The sequence below is a fragment of the Hirundo rustica genome, chromosome 9 (genome assembly GCF_015227805.2).
Source record: "Hirundo rustica isolate bHirRus1 chromosome 9, bHirRus1.pri.v3, whole genome shotgun sequence".
NCBI lineage: Eukaryota > Metazoa > Chordata > Aves > Passeriformes > Hirundinidae > Hirundo > Hirundo rustica.
In genome coordinates, this window is record NC_053458.1 from 19,633,266 (window position 1) to 19,656,683 (window position 23,418).

The 23,418-nt window shown below is 38.0% G+C and overlaps 1 protein-coding gene across 4 annotated transcripts in view; it reads right to left on the reverse strand.

Annotated features, from left to right (window-relative positions):
• Positions 1 to 23,418, reverse strand: part of COL11A1 (collagen type XI alpha 1 chain) — a 129,818-nt gene that overhangs the window by 12,222 nt on the left and 94,178 nt on the right. For all 4 annotated transcript variants that reach the window (XM_040072551.2, XM_040072553.2, XM_040072552.2 and 1 more), the window contains 13 exons: positions 20,226 to 20,333; positions 19,622 to 19,729; positions 18,507 to 18,560; positions 14,972 to 15,025; positions 14,151 to 14,258; positions 13,502 to 13,555; positions 12,524 to 12,577; positions 12,372 to 12,425; positions 5,954 to 6,007; positions 5,385 to 5,492; positions 5,145 to 5,198; positions 4,824 to 4,877; positions 4,261 to 4,314 (listed from right to left, as the gene is read on the reverse strand). In XM_040072551.2, the coding sequence (XP_039928485.1) occupies positions 4,261 to 4,314; positions 4,824 to 4,877; positions 5,145 to 5,198; positions 5,385 to 5,492; positions 5,954 to 6,007; positions 12,372 to 12,425; positions 12,524 to 12,577; positions 13,502 to 13,555; positions 14,151 to 14,258; positions 14,972 to 15,025; positions 18,507 to 18,560; positions 19,622 to 19,729; positions 20,226 to 20,333 (918 nt within the window). The remainder of the gene's footprint in view (positions 1 to 4,260; positions 4,315 to 4,823; positions 4,878 to 5,144; positions 5,199 to 5,384; positions 5,493 to 5,953; positions 6,008 to 12,371; positions 12,426 to 12,523; positions 12,578 to 13,501; positions 13,556 to 14,150; positions 14,259 to 14,971; positions 15,026 to 18,506; positions 18,561 to 19,621; positions 19,730 to 20,225; positions 20,334 to 23,418) is intronic.

A 23,418-nucleotide genomic window follows, 5' to 3' on the forward strand; every position in this document is an offset into this window, starting at 1 on the left:
TGTAGAAACTAAAAAAAAAAAGTTTTGAAGACCAGAAACAAGAAAAATTCAATCACTTCCATTTATTTACTGCTTTTTACTTCTTAACAACATATAGAAAAACAATTCAGGCTCCCTAAAGGTAAAGCACCAGAACACAATTTTAATTTTACAGATAAGAACTGTACTTCCAGTCAAGTACCTGCCTGTTTGCTTTGTGATCTTGGGGCTTTGGATCAGTGTTTGACCTAAAGCCATTTTTTACGCTAGAGCTGAATTTAGTCCGAACTTTTTATAGCCTGATATTTCACTATCCACTGCTACTGGCACATACCTTGAGCAACTCCACTGGTTTTAATTCCTGGGAATTTATATTCATTTTATAGCTATTTACATAGGAGTATATTAAGATCATTCATTTGCTTCTGAAATTAAGCTTTCTCCAGGGTGACATTGAACATCTGCAGCACTGCATGAACCTTTTGGCCAATAGAGATAGCTCAGACTTTACATCAAAGATAATGCCAAATGAATTGAATTACCCACAGAGGACTCTGACCACGTGTTGTGGGTATCAACAGCTTTTTTCTTTGGTATTTTTAAGAGCTGTAAGGCGTACAGGACTTAGTTTTATTTCTTCAAAATACAGAGAAGTTTAAAAGCCTTGGGCCAAATACTGACTCTTTAAAACAGGAAAAATATTTTAAACCCCTGCTGTTCCAATAAGAATTAATAATGTCTGACGCACGTATCCCTTTGAGTAGGTTGTAATTTGTTGGATGGATCACAGTTTGCAGTGATAACAAGAAAGATCAACAGGTGCATGCATAAATTCAGAAACATTGTAGAAACATGACTTTTTTATCTTACATGAATTAATTTACATGCCCATTGTCTCTACTGCTTGAAAATTCCTTGCCCTGAAGTTCCCATATGGATTATAATCCACCCTACCTAAGAAACTGAAAAGGGTTGAACGTGGCAGTTTGTACTTGAGAAACACAGTCTCTGCATAATCTAGAAATGCAGCTGCAGCATGAATTAATCAGCAGGGCTAAACCCAGTGTGATGGCTAAAATACAAATGGAATGACTGAGGAGCGCTGAGCAGGGGGTTCATTATCAGCCGGTGCCAAGGCTGCCGCGGGCACAGAGCTGCTGCAGGAGCTGCTCCTTGGCGCAGGCTGCGGCTGCTGGCCTGGCACGGAACTGCTCATTGCTATTCATCTTACCCTCCTGCACTGCCCTCCGTGGAGCGGCTGGGAAATTTTCACTGACAGAAAGGATCTCGGTAACAGTATTTTACATTAATGCACGATTCTCCCCCTCATCACCCCAGCTACCCTGCTGGTTTTTATGAACATTGCGCTGTAATTCTGGACATACCGCCTGATGCATTTTATGAACCAAGAAGACAAAAGAAATCGTGCAGAAACAAGCTCGTCCTCACTTTTTGTTACGTGAACCCATTGAATATTTTTCTCTGTTCATCCATATTTCATTAAAATAATTTAAGTTGTTGTTTGTAGCTGTCTGTCATCTGGCTTAAAACATTTTCAACACAGAAAACCATTACCACGTTTCATCAGCCTGTTGAGATAGGAACCTGGCATATTGTTAGATACTCTGTGCATTTGCAATCAACAGAGAAAATCAGCTTAATTTTTAAGTGGTGAGTACACCCTGCTGAGGCAGCAGCATGCTGTAGCCAAACTGGGAAAAAAATCTCCTTCATGGAAACACTATTTTTTCCTAAGTTATTCAACACTGTATTTAGAGGCAACAGACCAAATAAACTTCTGCTCTGCAAAACTGCTGGCTTTGCTTCAGTATTGACATCTCTTCTTTTAATGGAAGAAGATGGTATGGCCTCCAGTTGAGAACAAAAATACATCTTCGTGTTGAGCTTTAAATTTCTAATGCTTTTTGGTTGGTATATGGGGGGTTTATGTGCATGTGATGTTGGCATCTGATTGTCACTCCCGGGGAAAGCAGCCCAGCAGCAGATCCCAAAGCTCAAGTGCCTGGCACACTGAAGGGCTGGGAGGAGCACAGGCACGGAGTGCTGTCTGTGCTGATCTGTATTGATTGACTATTGATCTGAAGGACAAATACTCTCTGATGGTATCTTTTCCTCATGCTGTTTTTAACATTTGTCAGATGGAAATCAATGAATTCAAACTAGACATGTTGCCCAGTACTGTATGGCAAACCAAAAAAGAAGTCCCAAAAGTAAGAACAAGGGATGAAGTTTCTGAAAAAAAATAATAACAACAATATAACTGTAGAGGGGTTCAGTCTGTATCTCTGTTTCTAGATAAGCAGTCACAATTACTACCATTACTTGCAGCTAAATTACATTGACGTATAAAGCCTTCTGAGCATGCATTTTTCTGATCTGGTGCATGTGCAGATCATTTGAGAAGTCAGAATATGTAAAATAATAATATCTATTTAATGAAAAATAAAAATAATAAACAAAAACCACTTTAAAAGACTTTGTCAATTACTATGTCACAAAAGTCACCCTTTGTAGATTATGGTTTTGGCTTATAAATTTCTTAGATACAATGGAAAAACAATTTATGTCCATGTCTTTTATTAGAACTTGCTTTCCAGGGAAAGTTACTTTGTAACTAAATAGAGATTGCTCAAAACTCTGACACCTGGTAATAAACATGATTTCAGAACACTGGGCAGTAAAACTGAGGTCAGGTCAGTTATACAATAGAATGGAAGAGGGGAATGAAAATTAATAACAAAATAAATAAGGAGCCTACTGTTGAGGATTTCAAAAGCCTTCAATTAAAAAGTATGAAATCTGAGCTCTGCCAGCTTTTTATATCAGAGACAGAAAACCAAAAAATTGGGTGGAATATTGCTTTCTAGTAGTATAGCCAGAGCTGCACTGCATAGACAATATTACTACTGAACATAGCAATATTACTACAGAAACTGTGTGTCCTTCTCAATCCAAATTAAAAGACTCTTGCTGGGGCTTTTTCTTGAAATTGATTCTATCATACAAGTGATGAAAACTAATGAAAAGCATTTTTTCTAGCTAAGTATGAACCTTTCAGTCTTCCCCTGGTTCTTTTGAGTGTAGCATCAACATAATACAGATTCCCTACAAGTTTGAAACATTCTGGTACTCAAGTTATGTTGAAACCAATTCTACAAAATGTTTTCCTCAAAATTCAGAAAAGGACTACATTGCAATGTTTAACCATGCATTTTCACTAAATTGGAAATGTGTCAAACCACAAGGAACGAGGAATTTGTGTTTCAATGTTTTTTTTCCTAGGTACAGTCAGATAGAATATAGCCCATCTGTGAGGAGTGAGCTATTGCCTTTCTGTATAATAAAGCAGGAAATTCTAATTTGATGTCAAACAAACACACTAACAGCTAATATTCAATCGAGCCATATTTCAGTTCTAGTGGTAAGGTTGCTAATGTTACCATAATCATTTAGGATATTATAAATAATTTGCATGTTGGTGGATCAAATAGATTACTGTGTAAAATAAATACGACTAATTAGGCATGTCAGTTCACTCAAGCCCATTAAATCAAGCAATTTAACATATTTTGTTAAATAATTCTCAGCTTACATTTAATAATGCCACTTCTTCTGTTTTTTAAAGTGTAAAAACTGCATCTAATTACTCTCTGAAGCAGACCTGAGGGTTGATGCATCTACTACAGTTCTGGGACTGGAACATTATTTACTGGGCTTGATTAGCTATATTTGTAAAGCCTGTGAACCTTCAAAGGCTTTAGAAATAATGGAATAGCTTCATAAGTGACAGAAATGTCTGCCTGCTAATTTTGTATGCAGAGGGGATGACATAGTTTTGCACGCTAGCTGCATTGAAATTATTTTATTTCTGAGACTAAAGACATGGAAAGAGACACATTCTTCCTGCTCCCTGAGAGCAGACATGTGCCTAAAGATGATGTCTGCTGTTACTGTCGTACCAGCTCACTCCTGTTAGCAGACTAATTCAGTAGACACTGAATTCTTGAGTGAAAAGAAAAAGCACCTTTATGGGTAAGCAATACATTCTTCCCTATGAATTTTTGTTCTTATTTTCTATGTTAGCCATGTTGAAGAGCTTTCTCTGCTGTTTCTATCTATTCATTGCTTTCATTACATTACTTAAAATAAATGACAAACATCACGTATGAGTGGCCCTGAATAGACTACGTAGCTGAAATTCTCTAGGACACAAGTGTCTCAGAAAGAGAAGTGTTCAAGAGAACATGAGAAATTCCTTACTCTTTTCCCAGGAGGACCAGGTGGGCCAGCTTCACCTGAAGGACCTGGAGGACCCTGCAACAGAAAATTTAAAACTCAGCAGTAAGAAAGGATTAAGTTCTCATCTTTCTTAAATACACAGACACCTGCCATGTGTTAGCCCCTTTCTATGGACAGAACCTACAGAAACAGAACTTTGATGATTAATATGGGTATTGCTCAGATACTGCTTAAGATCTTGGCTTAATTTCATTCATTCAGCTAATGAAGATTATTTAGCTGCAGCATTTCTTTCTTCTGCTCAGAGCTGCTTTATTTTTAGTGCTCCTCAGAAGCTCCAGCACAAATCCTTTAACACATCACTGCTTCTAAAAGAAATTGAGCTCTTGCTTAATTGTGTTACTGCAATATGGGCAGTTCTATCTCTGCAAGGAAATAGTTATTTTTCAGTATAATAGAAAAAGTATCCACTCTTAAAATATTTTTAAGAGTGTGACTGCATAGAAACCACTGATTTGGCAAAAGATAGTTTCTTATCATCAGCGAGATCATGCAAGTGAAATAAAATGAGGGAAAAATCTTACAGGTTGACCAGGATCACCATCTTCACCCTTCTCTCCACCAACACCATCTTGACCCTACAGAATTCAAGGAAAATAAACAAAATTAAAAACTCGGCTAATTTAAGTGACTAACTTTCATATATAAATATAAGAGCACTATTTTTCTACAGAGCATTTTCCCAAGGGCATTGTTTTTCAAAACTTTTAAAAGACTTCTAAATGTTTTTAGGTCTCGAAAAATGCGTGAACAGAGAAGCAATGGATCTTACAGGCAAGAGCTCATCCCCGGACAAGAAAGAGACAGGGTCAACTAGAATTAAGTGTAAACTAAGGTATACTTACAGCTGGACCAGGTTCCCCAGGGGGACCAGGATCTCCAGGAAAACCAACTGGGCCCTAGAGAGATCAGGGAGAAAAGCAAGGAATGTGTCATCCATTGCCAAGCAGGTAGCACTCATCACAAGTCTTTTATGAAGCATATAATGAACGTAGTGCTGTTGTAGGAAAAGCTATGGTTCTGTATTCACACAACTTCAGCAATGCTTCACAGTGGTTTGGGTTAGAATTATGAAGCTCACTTACTGGGTTACCCTTAGGCCCATCATCACCTGGAGGTCCTTTAGCACCTGGTGGTCCGGCTGCTCCAGGCGGACCAGCTTCACCTTTTTCTCCCCTTTCACCTTTTGGACCCTGTGGAAAACACATGAACACAAAAATGGCATCTGGAAATGGAATGGCCAAAAAAAAAGGATCACAATGGCAAACTCATTTTTCAGACAAGGGCCATGTCGCTCCTCAATAAATACTGCCATGCGAGTGGGAAATTAGGACCTCGCAGGTCAAGTGACAAATTCTGTACCCAGTTTGCATCAGTGAACTGTTTCCAGAAAGAAAGACATGCAAACCAAAGTTAATCCTTATGGAAGGAAAAATACGTGTTCTTTTGGGAAGTTTCCATCCTCCGTTCGTACAAGATGTGGCTATGATTATAGGTAAATAAATGTCATTTTAAAGGTGTAAGTTCTTCATTGAAAATTCAAAGAAAACATACACAAGTGCACAAGTGATCTGAGGAAATGCTTACCAAAGCAAGCACTGCAAGATACCTCAGTTCACCATAATAAATTATAACACAACAACAAAATACTCACAGCCGTTCCAGACTCTCCAGGGGGTCCAGGGTTACCAGCTTCTCCAGGCTCACCCTATAGATGCATAAGAATAAATTTATGAATCATTAGGGAGAATATTTCTCTGAATTTACTTCTGTTATTACATATTCTTCCCATGCTTATTTATGCAAACAGCTTTGAAGAGCTGGTTTTTATTTGGTCTACCTAGAGGGGGTTGAGTTATGATATGGTTTTGCAGAACTGGAGTCTTAAATTTGAGAGATAATGCATCAAACTAATATTTTCTTAAACCAGGGAGACTAAACTTCCCTTTGGGCTTTGGAAGATGTTCCCCTTTATTATCCCATATACTGCAGATTTCCTGTTTGTGACTATTGCTATAGCTACTGTTCGAAGAAGAAAAAGAAAAATATAAAGAAAAACCTAAGGATGAAATAATAGCATCAGTTAGTAAACTTTCTCCACAGGCTACAGAGGTGAGTGCTATGTATTTACCAGTGATGGAATTTATTTCATAAAGCAGATGGTTTTCAGGATGATACTGTATGAAAAGAAAATCTCTGCAAGTCAAAGATTGTGCCCTATTAAATGAACATTTAAGATAATTCAGTCTCCTTCTGAGCTAATACATTATTATCTCAAGGACTGTCTTTTCAATTCTTCATTTTCAAGTTTAGTTATGACCAATTATTTTCTAGCTCAGTGGTCAGATGCATAAACTTTTATAGAAAACTCTTCTGTTAGTAGAATATTTAATTATTAGCTTCACAGAGACACAACTCATGGAAGGATAACAGAATATGCTTTGTGATTGTTATGGAGTGCTTAGATAAGAAATACATACTCCTATCCCAAAGGATTTTTCGATCCAACTGCTAATGGGAGGGATTTTCCCCCAAAGTATATTCTTTTTCCAAACCAAATGAATGTTGCCAGTAATTACATCCATGAACTATGGTAGTTCAGTGCTGAAAATGCATTTTACCCAATCATTTACCAAATTCAGAGACTCAGAATAATTTTGTGTATCCTTCCTAACCTGTGTGACCTGCACACCGCTCTTCATTTTATGACAATTCAGTTAATTCGTGCATGTCTGTCATTTCCATGTGGTCAGTATAAAACTATAAACCATAAAATATAATTTTAAACCAAAACTTATGGTGCAGATACTGAACTTTTTTTTTCAGAGAAGCTCATAGCAAGCATGATAACCTCACTGGGACCAGAATTTGGCCCAGTGCAAGTATTTCATTAGATTAAGGGAAAGTATTTCAGTACGCCTCAACTGAATTCCAGACTAGGGTAATTAACAGATAACCAATATTTTAGGAGTGATATTAAAATGCCCTTTAAAAAGGGCACTATAAAGGGTGAATGTACCTTTAGAAATTCTGATATGTCTTATTAGATATACTTAAATTTGTAGGAACCCCAAAAACTAATGATCCCTTTTAGCGTTTAATATTAGTTTACTTCTGTGATGCAGCATTCATTTTAAAACAAAACAAAACCCGTAGTGGATGCTTTAGGTAAATAATCATTAAGTATGTTTTCTAGGAAAATTCATAATCTTAATTTCCTTATTCTCTGCACAGCATTTACTGAGTCTGCAGCATCATTAACATTGGGGTTTTGTCCAAACCTACTAGCAATCACATGAGATTTTTGTAGTGGCAGAGAATGAAGTCTGGAATCAACAAAAATATGTTGAGTTAGCAGCCATACTATATCCAGAGTCCACTATGTAGAGCCTTTCCAAAGGTGAGCCCATGGCAGGACAAAATAAAGCAGTGCCGTAAGAGCACTGATTGTGCCCAGTCTTTGCTGACAAGCACTTGTGCAGCGCAATCCCCTTGGCAGCTTCTCAGAGAGAGGTTTTTTTCTGCCTTTCTCCCTAATAATATTGTAATTTATGACGATCCACATTTGATGTACAACACAATTCTTACCCTCCCTGTTGACAAGCACATCTTCATTCCATCATGCAACACTGGGCTCCCTCTGACCTACCCTTGGGAGCACCAGGGGAGCACTGGGGGTGCCTGCTCCAGCACGCACAGTGACGTTGGCTCTGTGCACAGCGGCTCCCCAGCAAGCAGCAGTGTGCAAAACTGAGAAATTGGACGGCTAGAAAATGTCAAGATGTTCTCTTAAAGGGCATTTGTGAAAGATGAGACCAGTTAAAGTTTCATCTCACATTAATATTTCTATACCATTGTTCTACTAAAAAATGTGCCTCTTCCATGTATGCAGCCCTTGTTTTATCAGACAGTGATTTTTATATTCCAAGTCTTAGGTACTATGAAATGCTGTATTTACTTTAGATAACTGTTAAGGGAGTTAAACAGTGTTTTGATGGAGAAGATTGTAGCTGATATTTACAGAGTGCATATTTATAGCTACTAAAACCTGTGTAATCTATAGCTGTTGTTGGCCTCATCTTTCTTTTCATTTTTAGTAACAATGGCATTAATTCAGAATCTGATGCACCTTCTCCATGGGAAATATTTCATGTTCGGTTGGGAAACAGATTTTATGATCTAATAATAGATTTATTCCATCACTGGAGATTTTTCTTTCTTTTGTTACCAGCTCAGATCTTTTTAAAAGTTACTGTGGTCTTAGGCAAAGCCTTCCTCTGACAGAATTTCAAAAAGAAAAGACAGACATCTTAAACTACAAAGGGTCTTGTCATTTTGCCGACATGCTCAATTCTGAAAACCTCCTTGGATGAAGCAAGCAGAATGGTTTCTACCAAGCTAGGCAAAGTAGTTTAAAAGTTAAAATTTAAAAATCATTATTAAAAAGTGTTAAGGTTTAAAAAGTGTTGTTTTCCTTATGATCAGTTCTAGAGAACTGTCCATACAAAGCACAGAGATAGCGGATGGAAGGCTGCCACCTTTTGGTTAAGTTCTGGGATGTGGTGTTTCATTTTATAACAGGGAGAGGCAACTTTGCAACTGACTGGGTCAAAGTTACTTTTGCTCCTTTTTTCCATTCTCGCCAAAAAAACCTGACCCACAACTCAACAACAAAAAAAAACCAACCAACCAACCAAAAGAAAAAAAAGAGAGAGAAATTGTAACTCTAGAAGAGAATATCTTTTGCATAGGTCTGCATATGTGTTCCATATAATGGCTCTGTAGAGAACTAAATTTAATGGAGAGAAATTCTAAAAGCTGTGTTTTCTGGGAGGGCTCTTGTTTAGAGGCATGTTGGAGAGATGGAGAAGGATGAGAATAAATCACAGGCAGTAGGTCATGTAAAGTCATTAGAAGTAATTTGTTAGAATGATATTCAGGTAGCCTAAACTGTCACAGATGCACCTTAACTTAGCAGTGCTTACACATAGATGTGTGTAAAAATGATATGCACACATAAAATTGTCTGTAGACACTGATCAAACATGCTTCTAAACTTAGAGCCAGGATACTCAATTGATTTTGCCTTCTCACTTCCAGCTGCAGTGTAAATCAATGATTAAGCATGAGAATTACTGATCTCACTTGTTTACTGTCTTGGACTCCTTATTAGTGTACTACTTTGGGAAGGTTTTTAGAACAATATAATAGGAAGGAATTTAAACCCAGATACGTATAGTGGTTTTCTAACACCAGACTTTTTCCTGCAGTAAAGCAGGTCTGAACTCTGAGGGTCTACAGAATGAATGCTTAGGTTCTGCAGATGCTGTGTTTGCACTGCTCTCTAACTCTGATGGTTTATAATGTGCTGTGGAAAGGAGAAGGGGTAGAAGAACAGCATGCTGCTCAGTGCAATTATCACAAATTTATCTAAATTAGAAAGGCAAATATATTTCATTAGGTTTTGTGGAAGTGTGGGGTTAACATTACTTGGTCTGTTTCCCCTCTGTTGTAAATTCTTCTGTACATTCTAAGGCCCAGGTGAGAGAAGTCCTGAGCAACTTCCTGGCCATTTAGGATATCTGCATGTCAGACCTTCGATATCAAATTAGAGATGAGCATGTGTAGGCACATTTTGGTTTTCCATTTTTCTTAATTAAAAGCAGAAGAAAGGGATTGCCTTTGATGAGGCAGCTGGATTTAAGAGGTTCTGCTGAGTCTAAGTGCCAGGCCCTCGGTGGAGGTTACGGCATTAATAATGCAGGGCTACAGGAATTTGCAGCGCTGATGCCTTTGAACATTCAGGCCCTTGTGTGCAGAGCAGGGGAAACAACAACCTAGTTAAAAATGCGTGGCACTGTGACAAAAAATTGTTTCTCTCTGCCAGAAGATAAGGGGGCTTTGAAACCCCTGTAATAATGAAAAAATCTCTCCTGGTCAAACCTTTAAAGTATGCAAGTGAGCAAACAGGGATGATGCCAAAATGTTTTTCCACATTCTACACTCACTGCATTGAATTATCTGTGGTATGGTGTGTCTTTCCTGAAAGGGGTGCAGAGGCCAAAGCATGCTGACATAAAAAGAAAAACATTGGGGGAAAAATGTGTGGGAAGAAAAGGAAAAGAAAAAATGCATGTTTTGTTTAAAAGCATGAACTGTCCTCCCATTGCAGCAACTCCCCCTGACAAAACAACGCTTGATGATATCTCAGCTTGAAATCTCTTTAAATGGAACTGAAATTAAAAAGGAAGATATCTTAACAAGGAAAATACCCTGGCATGTACTCAGACTTGAGGAGGAGGAGGGAGGAAAGTAATTACAATTTATATAAACTTCCAAAATAATACACTTGGAAGCTTCTCATTGCGAGTGCAGGGAATATGGGATATTAAGCTGAAGAAAATAAAAAATGACAACCAAATGATAAACAGTCTGAACTTCATGTTCTTGAATTAAATTTCATGGCCTAATCATCACAAACAGTGATTCTAAATCACACAGATGAGTTGCAGGGAGAAACAAAGGAGGAAGCAGTTCAATATAAGGCAATGTGTTTAGAAAATGACTGGAATATATTTTGATCATGAAACACGGAAAATTAAAGAGGTGACTGAGACCACGGTAAAATTCCTATCAAGTTCAATGGGCCACAATATTATACAAGGTGGGTGTTTTTAAAGCACTGACTATAATTGGGTGCTACCATGGATGTTATAATTAATATTTTTCTCAGCAGTGGTCACAGCAAATGTTTTTCTTCCCACAATGCCCATTATTTTCTATATTCCACTGACATACAGACTCCCTTTTCCCAGTAACTTTTTATTTCTCTCAATTCTTAGATTGTGTCATATTTTTTGTACTTTTCCCAGAGAGAAAAAACAAATCCTGCAGCCCTTCATGAGGCCAAGACCTTTTTTAAAGTCGACTGGATGAACAATGTCATGAACTTGGGACATCAGAAGGAATATCCTCGTTAATAAAGCAGTCAAGCAGGAGTGCATTGTGTTTTGCGTGTCTTGTGTAATTTTGGGGAAAAAAGATTGAAAATACCAGAATGCTGCTCCTCCCAAGAGGTGAGCTGATGCTCAGAGCCCCATCCTGAGAAAGAAGCAGTGCAGTGAAGCACTGCAGTGAAGCACTCCACACAGTAACATCTGTTTGGGCTCAGTACCCTCTGGTCTCAAAGGACAATGAGGGAGACAAAACAGGCTATCATCTCCATCAAACAAAATATTATGCTATATTATTCTAGTATGGTCTTTTCCACATCCCAGAGCGCTGGCAAGTAATTCAGTCGATGGGCATGTAGGAAAAAAACCCAAAACATGAAACACCTGAAGATTCTTTTAAAAGACTATTTTAGTTAGAAAAAGGAAAATCTTGCTTCATGTTCTGAAAAGCTAGCAATATGGAAAGCTTTCTGAAAAAATACCAATACTGACATTCCTAGAGATGTGTTTTCTAGGATTCACTTACATGGGTGTTTCTTTGAATATATGTGATACTCTGTGGCAAATCATTAAATACTCAAGAGCAATCTATGTAGTTTCTCAATAAGCAATTTGTATAGTGGTCTAGAATATATTTTTATTTTGTTTCCTCCATCTTATGCTCCACTCAGAATCTTCTTTCTCAGGCCAAAGTTCAGAAAAAAATAATGTTAAATCTGTAACATTACAGCAAAAGGCTTTTAGGCTTACATAGGTTAATGTGGTCAAGGTCATGTAGCTTGATAAAATAAACATAAACAAGCATTTTAAGACTCTCTTTTGAACTTTTTGCTTGCACTATATAATAGTTTACTCTTGCTTCAAATAAATCACAATAAAAAAAGCCCTTATATCCCTGTATACCTCATCTTTCCTTTAAGAACAAGGAAGATACAATCTGGCATGTTCCTTGGGTAAAATATGAAAATAACAAATCCCAAACAAACTCACTCCATATCCTGGCAGACAATTTTCTGAACAGAGAACTGAAAATAGCAATGAAAATAATTATAATGAATGAATGTTATATCACATTCCTATTCAAATGTTTTCTCCTTCTAGGGAGTTTTCCACACTCACCTTTTCTCCAACGCCTCCAACAGAGCCGATTGAGCCTGGAGGGCCTTGAGGACCCTACAGTGATAAAAGATATTTGTTATCCCAAAAATCGTTATCCAAAATAGAGTGCTTATTACTCAATTAGCAAGACAAAAAAGTAAGTTGATTCTTACATCAGCTCCATTAGGACCCTGGGGACCTCTTGGACCTGGTGGGCCAGGTGGACCCTGTGTCAAAGAGAGAATGTGATATGACAGAATCATAGAATAGATGTAATATAGTTACAATCATGAAGAATTTCTGAATAATGAAAAATAACACACTCAATCTGTAGAGGGCTTTTTATCTTCACCATGGAACAGGAAGAGCAGGGCCAGATTGCTGCCCGCTGGATGAGTTCCCAAGGTGACAGGAGAGCCAGGCTGTGTCACACAGTACCTGAGCTGGACCTGACCCGATGCTTACGGCCCCCTGAGGATTGGTTCTTTCCCTACAGGTTCTCTGCACGCCCACCCCACTGACAGAGACCCTGGTCCAGTTCAAGTGCCTGTGACAGCCCTGGGGCAGAACTGCACCGTGGTGCCTACAGCTGGGCAGGAGTGAAGCATCCCGACTTGGCACAAGGGGCTGGAGGCTAATGTAGAGAGCAGAGAGCTTGCATGGCAGTCAGGAACAGCCCACAAGGCATTCTGTCAGCAGGAGAAACAGCTGGAAAATGCATCACCCAGGGAAAGTAAACAGAGCCAGACAATGTTTACCATCTTCTGCAAGTACCTAATTCTGTATGTTAATAGCAACAGCCTGAACTTCAGGAAGGCAGCTCCAGACTCTCTGGTGCAGTGATATTTATACATTTTCTCTCTCTTTCCTGAACCTGATTGTCACTGTCCTGTCTCAGACACGCAGAGCATCTGCTTTGCTATCTATTTTCCAGTATTTTCTCATGTTACATAAATCTCGATATTAATGATGAGGGGATAGATGTGGGAAAGCAAAGTAAATCCCTGAGAGAGTTTATGTTGCACAAAATGTTTCATACTCGGCCACCAAGTTCAGGAGTATCTTATCAAATGATGAGCTATAGAGAAAAGACAATAATATATGGAGAATATTTATGTCTTTTAGAGTGACAACTGAGGAATAAGTCTTACCATTGGGCCCACGTCACCATTTTCACCTTTTTCACCTGGTGGGCCAGGCAGACCCTAAAAAAACACAGAGAAGAATACTGTAAGTAGGGTCCCTGGAATGATTAGTTATAAATCAATATGAAACAATGTAAATCAGATCTACACATCAAACCTGTGAACTTGGGAGGAGGCAGGATGGTGGAATAAGAAGAAAAAGACCTATTTGCATTAAAATGGAAAGAAAGGGAAGGCCGTTTTCCATATTACGGTAAATGTATAGGTAGTCCTAGGATGCTTAAACTAGGTGACACAATAAATTTAGGGGGAAAAAAACCTCCAAAAACGCACACAGAAATGCTATACTGGGTGACTTTAAAATCACTGCCAGGATTATCCAGACCTCAGGTGGGAGTCTGGATAATTTATGCTCTGACATATATATATATATGTGTGTGTGTGTGTGTGTGTGTGCGTGTATGTATACACACACATATGTATAAGGCCTGCTGTATTAAATTTGTTGTTTATGCATGAATCCCATCAGTATGGGATCTTTCAGTTCTAATTAACTGATGCTATGATTAATTTAACAGAAGGCAGCAGTCATTCAGTTTCTGACACAGAAATCAGCGTGCTTACAGACGTAAGGTAAAATAATAAAGGAATTTACCTGTAAGCCAATAGGGCCTGGGGGACCAGGGAAACCTCGAGGACCTTCATCTCCTTTTTGCCCAAACATCCCTTGCTGACCTCTTGGGCCTGGCTCTCCATCACCTCCCTGTTTGGAAACAATGAAGAGCAAAACAATCACAGCTCTGATAACAGCAACAGGAAAAGCTCCATGGAAATGACTGGAAACCAACTACAAAAGGGCTCAGAATCACACCGAGTGTCTTTACAAGTGCAAGTTCACCATCTTGGCTGGATGAACTCTGTCACACAGACAGAACACCAGCACACGCTCTGGTTTATTATAGGTCAATTAGTGCTGCATGTCTCACAACAATTTTCACTGAATTCCCCCTCTCTATCACATCTGCATCAACATTCTAGCTGTTGAATAAGTATGTAAATATGAGTAGCAAAGAGTTCTACCAATGTTCCGGGTAAAAGGATTCAGAACCTTCTAAATAAAAATAAGGATTAATTCACTTGGTATGAGGTGGATTTTTAAAAGAGACACTCTCTTTTAACTGCATCTGTACTGAGCTGCCAAACACACCACCAAACAAGTTCACTGAAAGGATGGCCCCCATTCACTATTTACAATATTTAATTTTTAATGATTTTCTCAAATTATTGTCCTGCTGTAAATCTGCCATACAGTACCACCCATGGCTTGTTTACAGTAAAGAACTGCATGCAAGTGGGCAGGGACAGAACTGTTAGTGGTGTTTTGAAATCTATTCCTGAGTAAGGAGCAAAAGTTCAAAGAAGTCAGTGTCAACTGAGTTATGCAAGGTTGGGGCTGGCTCTGAACGAGCTACTTACAGCTATACCCGGGGCTCCAACAGGACCCTGCAGACCTGGGGGACCTGGAGGACCCTGCAACAAACACATCCAAAAGGACAAGTTACTCATTGTGACATCTGCAATGAGATTAAAAGCAAATACAGCCATGAGACAAAACCCGACCTGCACAATCACAATCTATTCAGCAATTCCGTGTCTCTCCCTAGAGGAAGTAGCACCATTCACTAGTCCTTTCCATTCAGTACAAACTATTTACCTCTCAAAACCTCAGATTTTCACATCTATAACAGACAATGCTGGCATTTGTTAGAAGCTCATTTTTAATGAATAGATAGAATAGTTTCAGAATAGACTTCCATGTGAACGTGAATCAAAATGAATTTTTTTTTCACAATTAAAAGTATCAAAACTTTCAAAACTTTTGAATAGTTTGCATAAAGTTTTGCACTTTATGCAAAATATCCCTCAACCTTTAAAGCATAATCTAAAAATCTATCTTTAATTCAAATGCCTATTATTTGGAGTAGTTTTTATGAAACTACTAATTATTTTTGCAATGGCACAAAGCTTATTTTCACCTCCAGGAGACATGAAAAAGTTCAAGTTTTTGCTGAGCACTGGGAATCATATTCTCTTTGATACTAAGCCTATTTTCAACAGAATGGAAAAAAAAAAAGCAGGCTGTGAGAGGAACTTCTTTTTTTTCTTTCTTCCTGCAGAATAATAACTAAGTTATATTGCACATAATTAGAAGTCAGTCATGCAGATGTGATATAATAAAACTATCAGAGTACAGGAATGCAAGGTACTACTTTATGATGAGGTTTAAATGATGTGGTAATTTGAATCTTTCTGCAACACCAGAAGAAGTAGACTGATAAAGAGTGCCACTAAGAAGGCACAAAACACATGGCCTTGGCTAATTCTAGTCAATTTCAGATGCAAAGTTGCCTGTAACTTCTAGGCTTCAAATTCTGGTTTAGAGCAGAATAATTCTGGGATTTATAGACTTTACTAAGGTTAAAATTAGATTATTGTGCCCTTTATAAGGGAAATTAAATAAAGGGACTTCTTAAGTCTTGTAGTCTATTTCTTTCTCTGAGTTTTATACGTATTTTGGAGCATTTTATTTTCTAGGGAGTATGAAGCATCAAGCTCTGTATTTCTTCTCTTCTGTTTTATTTGTCCCATACCTGATGGCAATAGATAAAACAAAGCTTTCTAGCCTCTGTGGTGACATATCTAAATGAAAGGACTCCGAGGAATGCTACAGCTGACTGGGAAGTGTTACCATGAGAAAGGGATTTGGCAGGCATGGATTTTTCTACACTCTTTGAGATGCTTCAATGTGCTCCTTCATTTTATAGGCTCTGGAAAGAGGCCTACACATTTTTAAACTCATTTAAAAACCCATTTTGATATAAAGCACTGTTGGAACGTAGTCTGCAATTGATTAATGAGGAGTTATTTGGACACATGGCCAGATTCTTTTTTTCCATTGCTCTGGAGGGCAAATGGAGAAAGACTGATCAGAATCATGAGAGACTCTTCAGCTGATTAAGGCAGCTGTGATAACTGTGGAGGTTTTGAAGTCCAAGAGAGGACAGTACATCAACAACAGAATTGTGCTGTCTTAGCTAGAATACACCAACACAGTTAGGCACAGTATTTTCAAACCCACAAAAATAAATCTTTGTTGGTTTCAATAGGGAATTGAAGATTTTTCCAGCACTTCTTAAACATGAAAGATGACTCAGTTCTTTCATCAGGACCCATGCTGTGATCAGGCTTTAAATGGCCACCAAGGCCTTTTGTGGGTAGTTTGAGATTGTAAATATTTGTTCTTCATGTCCTGTAATTTCAGAGCTGGGTATTTCCTCCTCAGAACCCTTCAGAGGTGACCAACAAGTCCTTTCTCCCTGCCCCAACAGGCATCTTGTCAGCATGTTGAAAGAAGAGCAGATTTAAAATAAACACATTCTGAAATTGTCAGGGTTGAATGACTGCAGTTAAGTGCAAATGACTTCAACTGGAATTACATTCACTTCAACTAAGGCCTCAAAACTGAATCCTGTATTTCCAGAAAAATGTGTAATATTCTCAAATGCATTAAACCTTGAGACTGGGAGTCCAGGATACATTCTCAAATGATAATGCTGCAGACACTCCATTTGTAAAGCAGGTCTGCTGGAACAGGCCCAAATGCATCAGCACTCACTATGGGAACTGTGGTCACAGTCTAATGCTCAGCATAGCTATGCTAAAATTATCTGAAACAGAAGAGTGCAGCTTGTGTTTTTGTCCTGAATTTCTCTGATGCAAAGCATCTCTAATGAAGAGGCATGTCAAAGGGGAAATGTGCCTGTGATCCCATGCAAAGCCTGAAGTGGAACTGGATCAGAGGTTGGAACTAGCTGATCTTGAAATTCATTTCCAGCCCAAGCCATTCTGTGATTCTGTAATTCTATGGCCAGTGATTTGCTTGAGTATGTACATATCCTCCCATAAACATCATCTGATAATATGCAAGCCATAAATTGGGTGAATTTTTAAAAGTAATATACTGTTCTGTACGTTGTTAATATCAAAATCACACTGTTTTCAAGATAAATATACTTAGCCATGAATACCCCTGTGCTGAGTTCAGAGCTTTGATAACTGTGAATTGTGTTGAAATACAACATTAAAAGGGAACTTTCTGCCATTACTTCTTAATTTTTTTCTTAAGGAAAAGTGTTCAAGTAAAGTACCAGTTTATCTTGAAATTGAACAGAAGTGAAAAAATATAATTTTGAATTTTTAGGAAAGAAACCACTATCAACTGAAAATGAATAAATGCTAGTTTTGTTCTTTCTAACTTGAAATTTCATAGTGAAAAAAGCTTAATTTTATATGTCTGGCCTAAATAAAAAAAGGAAGTGCTTGAACTTTAGAATTCATTTTTAAAGACAGAAAAATTTCAAATTAAAACAGTAGAAACCTGATTAGCTGTAGGTTCACAAATAAGCTTAATGGTAATATATGAAAACTTGTATAAGCCATTACATCTGCCATCAGTTAATTGTGCTCCCCATGAATTAGATACCCTTTAAAAATTTTAAAACTAAAACATTAGTAGATTCCTCTACTGAGTCTCCATAGTTTCCATCCTCAAGGTAAGAAGCCAAGGCTGGGTACGTTCACACAATGTGGTCAGTAAAGTTCATCACAGTAAGAGAACACATGGCAATTCTTGGTCACTCCAGCTCAAATGCAGAATGCAGGAATTTCAATGACACAGGAAGGGTGCTTAAGAATGTAGTTTATATTTTGTAATGATTCTGATCGATAGAATGATAACGATAAGCTCTAGGAATTTGAGCAATACTAAATACATGCCTGGATCTGTAAGTACAAACCTCTAGTGTTGCATTAAAATTATTTTGAAGGAACATTTTAGGAGCGTGTCTTTGTTTCTGCTCATTTATGTGGCAAGGCTACCTGCATACTTCATGCATGGATACCTTTTATTTATAAAGAACAGATGTAATGCACAAAGGATTTTGCTACTCACGTTTTCTCCTTTGTCACCTTTGCTACCTTTCTGACCTGGTTCACCAATTTCACCCTGTAATTGAAAGTTAAAAGTTAGACTTGTTCAAAATGGTCTCCTTCACACTTAGCTGAAGTCAGTATCACAGTATCTTTAAATGTTCCCTTTGATATGATTATTCTATGTTTTATGCTGTTGCTTCAAGTGTGAAAGCCTAAAGGGAGCAATTCTGCAGTGGTCAATAATATGTCATATTAATCCAGATATTGATTGCTGAATTGAAAAGGGCAACAAGACCCGGCTTTGAAGTATAATGCAACTGGGCTCTAAATAAAGGAAACTGTGTTGCTCATTTCACCTTCAATATGAACTTACAATGAAAGGACCCTGATTTACAGACTCACGTAACTGTTTCTGATTGAACAACTGCTTCTAACTGGAGTGTACAGTATTTCAAAACTTCAAAAGTATTCAAATCACCAAGAAACCACATTAGAAAATAGAGTTTCATTAAACAACAATAAAAGACAATGAAATTAAGTCACAGAAAATACTGTCTGTGGGATAAATAACACTCATGCATCACAAAAATGAATGTTGAAATCTTCACCTTCACCCTGTGCTAACAGAGAAGCGCAGGGTCAAACTACCACACCAGATGATCCTGAAAGGTGCCGAATTCTAAATTCTGCCTGAGGTCAACAGAATATCTTTGCTGTGAACATAATTATTTTGACACCCTCAACCTATCAGCACAACCTCTGGCGGTTCTGAATCTCTGTATATTACTGAAGACATTTTACCTTACTCATTCAGTAGACCAAGTTTCTTAAATAGGCAAAAATCAATTTTTGCATCACTTGCCTTATTTTGCCATGCTTTCATCCTTCTTTGCCAGGATAAATGTTATTCTGCTAGTTCTTTAACATAAATCCCAATGTCCCATGGCATCTGTCCCTCAGACATTTGGTTATAGAAGAGGTTTTTAGGTATTTTTTGCAACAGGCAGAGGGAATTTGGGGGAGGCAAGGATAAGATTTGTTGCTTCATCACCCTATTTATTTTGAGGAAAGCTACAGAGAACTGTACTGACAGATCTTCTCCTAGATGAACTAACACCAACTATAATGATTCACCTTGTCACCATCTTCTCCAGGGGAACCACTGGGACCAGCAGGACCAGGAAGTCCTACAGGGCCCTGTATTCCATCACGTCCAGCCGGACCTTGGGGACCTTTTTCACCCTGTTTTTGAAGAAAAATTAAGCAATCCACATTATCACAGGAGAGTAATGAAAATTCCTTCAGTACAGGGAGTCACAGCACCAATACAAAATTAAAAACCACCCCCCCTCCAAAAAAACCCTAACGAAACAGAAAACACCACAACAAAGAAAGAAAACTATCACGGGAAGAGAATATATAAGAGAATTATATGAAGTAATAATGGAAGCTGATGTCAAATACACTTGTACTCCAATACAGAGTGGCTGGGTACAAAGTTTTAATGAAAGACTAATTTATATCCACTCCCTGCTGTGATATTAACAGGTTTAACCCTTCCTGATCTTAGAGAACATGGTAAGAAATGTTTTACTATGTACATATTTGTACCTCTAACATGAGTAGGTTGGGTATTCTGAGAACACATACTGAAGAGGCAAATAGCGGAGTGCGAGCAAGGCGCATTCTGGAATGAAAAGCGTGTGCTGGGACAGTTCCGCGGGCTGTGAATACTCACGGGAGCTCCCTTCTCTCCGGCGGGGCCTGGAGGCCCCTGGGGGCCAGGACGGCCTGGCAGACCAATGGGGCCCACAGTGCCCGCGGCTCCACGCTCTCCTGGCGAGCCCTGGGAAAGACACAGAGGGTGAAGGGATTCGCAGAGAGCCCTGGCGGCGCTGGTGGTTTCCACCAGGCCAGTCAACAGAGAAGCTGTTCAGCAGTGCGAGTCCGGCTGGTTGAAGGGTACGCAGCCATCGTGCGTGCAAGTAAAGAAAAAAGCCTGAAAGGACTGACTTGAAGTTCATACTCAAATCAGTTCATACAACACTAATTTTATTTTTTGTAAATACCCCTTCCTCTGTTTGTTCATCATAATGAGTGTCCTTAAAACCAGCCTGTTTTCAAGAACATAATTCCCTCTATGTTTTCAAAATAGATTAACATAATATTTTGATGTAAGAATATCCACCGTATCAAAAACAGAACTAAGCCATGCCACAACCAAAATTTTTAGTAGTTTTGTGCTGTTCATTGCTGTGATGATCGCATTTCTGCACTTCAATTCACCTCTGTAAAAATCCATTCAAGTATAGTAACTAATTTAATGTGTTCTACAGAGGAGATTTTTTATGTACAGGCATCTTCAGATAAGCACAGAAAAAGATAAAAACTTAATTTTCCAAATTAAAGGTGAAACAACAGGCACTATGTATTGAAAACCACTAAAACTGTATCTTTATTTTTTGTTTTTTAAATAATTTACAAATTTTGCATTAAGAGAGTACTGTTAAATATTTGCTGTACAAAAGTATTTCCCCAAATTTCAGCTTTAAAGTTTCAAGACAGTTTGTAACACTTCAAAGTTATGATTGGCAATTTCACTTCATTAATTGATATAATAGAAGCAGGATGATACATCACAGAACAGAAAAGTAATAGGTGGTGTACCCTGAGACTCTAAATAGCCTTTTTTTCATGTTTAAGCAAGATCAAATTTGCTGTCTTTTAGATATTGGAATTTTAAGATGTTTTCACCGATGAGGACACTATTTTTTTTGCATTTACTCATGACATACTTGTCCCAGACTGACCTCATTAGCATAACTGGTACTAATTTCACAATAAGGTGCTTTTCCCTCCACATAAATGTGACAGAGAAGAGTGATGAATGGTTTCTCAAAGTATTTTAGCAAGTTATTTCAGTAAGTTCTAAATTTGCATGCATGTTCAAATGAAATATTTGTATGGAAATCATATATGACTTTATCCTTCCAGGTGTTGGGTTTTTATTTTTTAAGTCTGGGTTGCTGTCTAAGTTTCTTTCCTATTTCTGTTATTTTAGTTCCTAAGGCTTCAGTGAATTCAAGAAGAAAAAGTCATTACCCTACAGCCATACTACCATGGTCTCTGATCTTGTCAGCTCTCATAAGCTAAACAATTTTAGGTTATCTCATCAGGAGGATGTAAGAATAGAGAGAAAAAAAACCCATATAACTCATAGATCTCTCCTGTCAGATAGCAGACACTAACGGAGGCCATAATTTCCAGTAGATCTTTTTATTCAGCCAACTTTTCACATTTATCTTTGCATTTCATATGACTTATGAAGAGAGACTACACCTTGTTTTCAAGGAATTGCTCCTTTCTCTGAGAGAATGGCCTTTGAGCACAGCAGAACATATTAAATTATAGTCCCAACTCAGAAAAGCATTTAAAGCAGCTTTTCTTAAGCCTGTTCTCTCTGTTGCTTTTTTTTTTTTTTTTTTTTTTTTTTTTTTTTTTTTTTTTTTTTTCCTGTTCACTCTATCCCACTATGAAACAAGCTTCTTATGTTATTAAACCACTTGTTAACCTTTGGTCTTGTGGAACTCACATCCTGGAATCTTTTTATCTTTTTTTTTTTTTAAACTTTTCTACAGAATGGAAGTGTCATATTTTGTCTTGTATTGCCTCTATACAGACTATAAACTCATTAGCAACCTTGGTTTTATCTCACTTCCTGGGAGGAGATATGCAATGACAGCTATTGTATACACTGCATAGTAGTAGCAATACTTTTTACTGATGGTTAACAAAATGCTCTACAAGTGAAGGTCCCCATGACTGTAAAATGTTGTCAGATGGATGAAGATAGCTCTAGATAGCTCAGTACTGATAATTGGGTAGCCTACAGCTGGCTTATTCTGAGTCTAATTTGAGCATCGTATTCCTAAATGAGCAAATGAAAAATGACTGCTTGACATTCCAAAGAGCTTTCTCTCATCAGGATTCAGCATTCCACACGGTAGTAGGAGAAGGGAAGAAAACAAACAGAAGCAAGAAACAGAGCAGATAAAAGAGAACTGTTGAAAAAACTCACCCTCCCTCCACAACGACAAAGAGGCAACCACAGCCCACCTCGACCCAAAAAAAAGAACCCCCAAAACCATGAAAATACCCCCCCTCAATCCTGCAGAACCCCTTCTTGCCCTGACATGCATTCATGCATCTCTTTCTTTTGTCCAAATCCCTCTAAAGAGAGTAATTGGCATGCACAGTATTTGGAGCAGTCATTTGTTTGGTGTGCTTGCAGATGCACGCACCAGCCAAATAAAGCGTATAATTGACTATATATGCTAGTTAGAAACAATTGGTATTGGCAGGGAACTGGAGGGAAGTCAGCCAGTGGCAGGGATTCTCTTCCTATTATAAATGGCAAATGAAGACTCCACTACAATTACACTTCTGTGTGTACCCACTGCTGGCTAAAAATAGATGGGAAAATATTTTCAGACTTATTTGATGCTCATGGTCTGCTGTGAGCTTCTGTGAAAAAAAAGCAAGCAATTGTGGTTTAATTGTGGTTCTTGAAGGTGCACAGAAACCCACTACTAAGGGCACCTACACACCTTTTTTTCACAGAATACTGTCCTAACAAGTTAGTAATTAAAGATGGAACAGATAAAAATCCTACTGAGGACCCTTGGAATACTTTAAGGGCAACTTGGTCCTGTTTGTACCTCAAGTGGCCTTCCTGTACTACAATAAGCTCAAAATATATTTTAAAAAATTCTTTTTTTTTTTTTCTCCCTTCAAACGCTCTTTCAACTCCTGCTACCACTGCATCTATTTCTTAAACTCTAGAAAAACTATATGCAAAAAATTCTCAGCCTCCTAAGGGTTTGTTTCTATGATTGTTTACCTCAGCAGGAAGGGTGGCCCTAACAAGAACT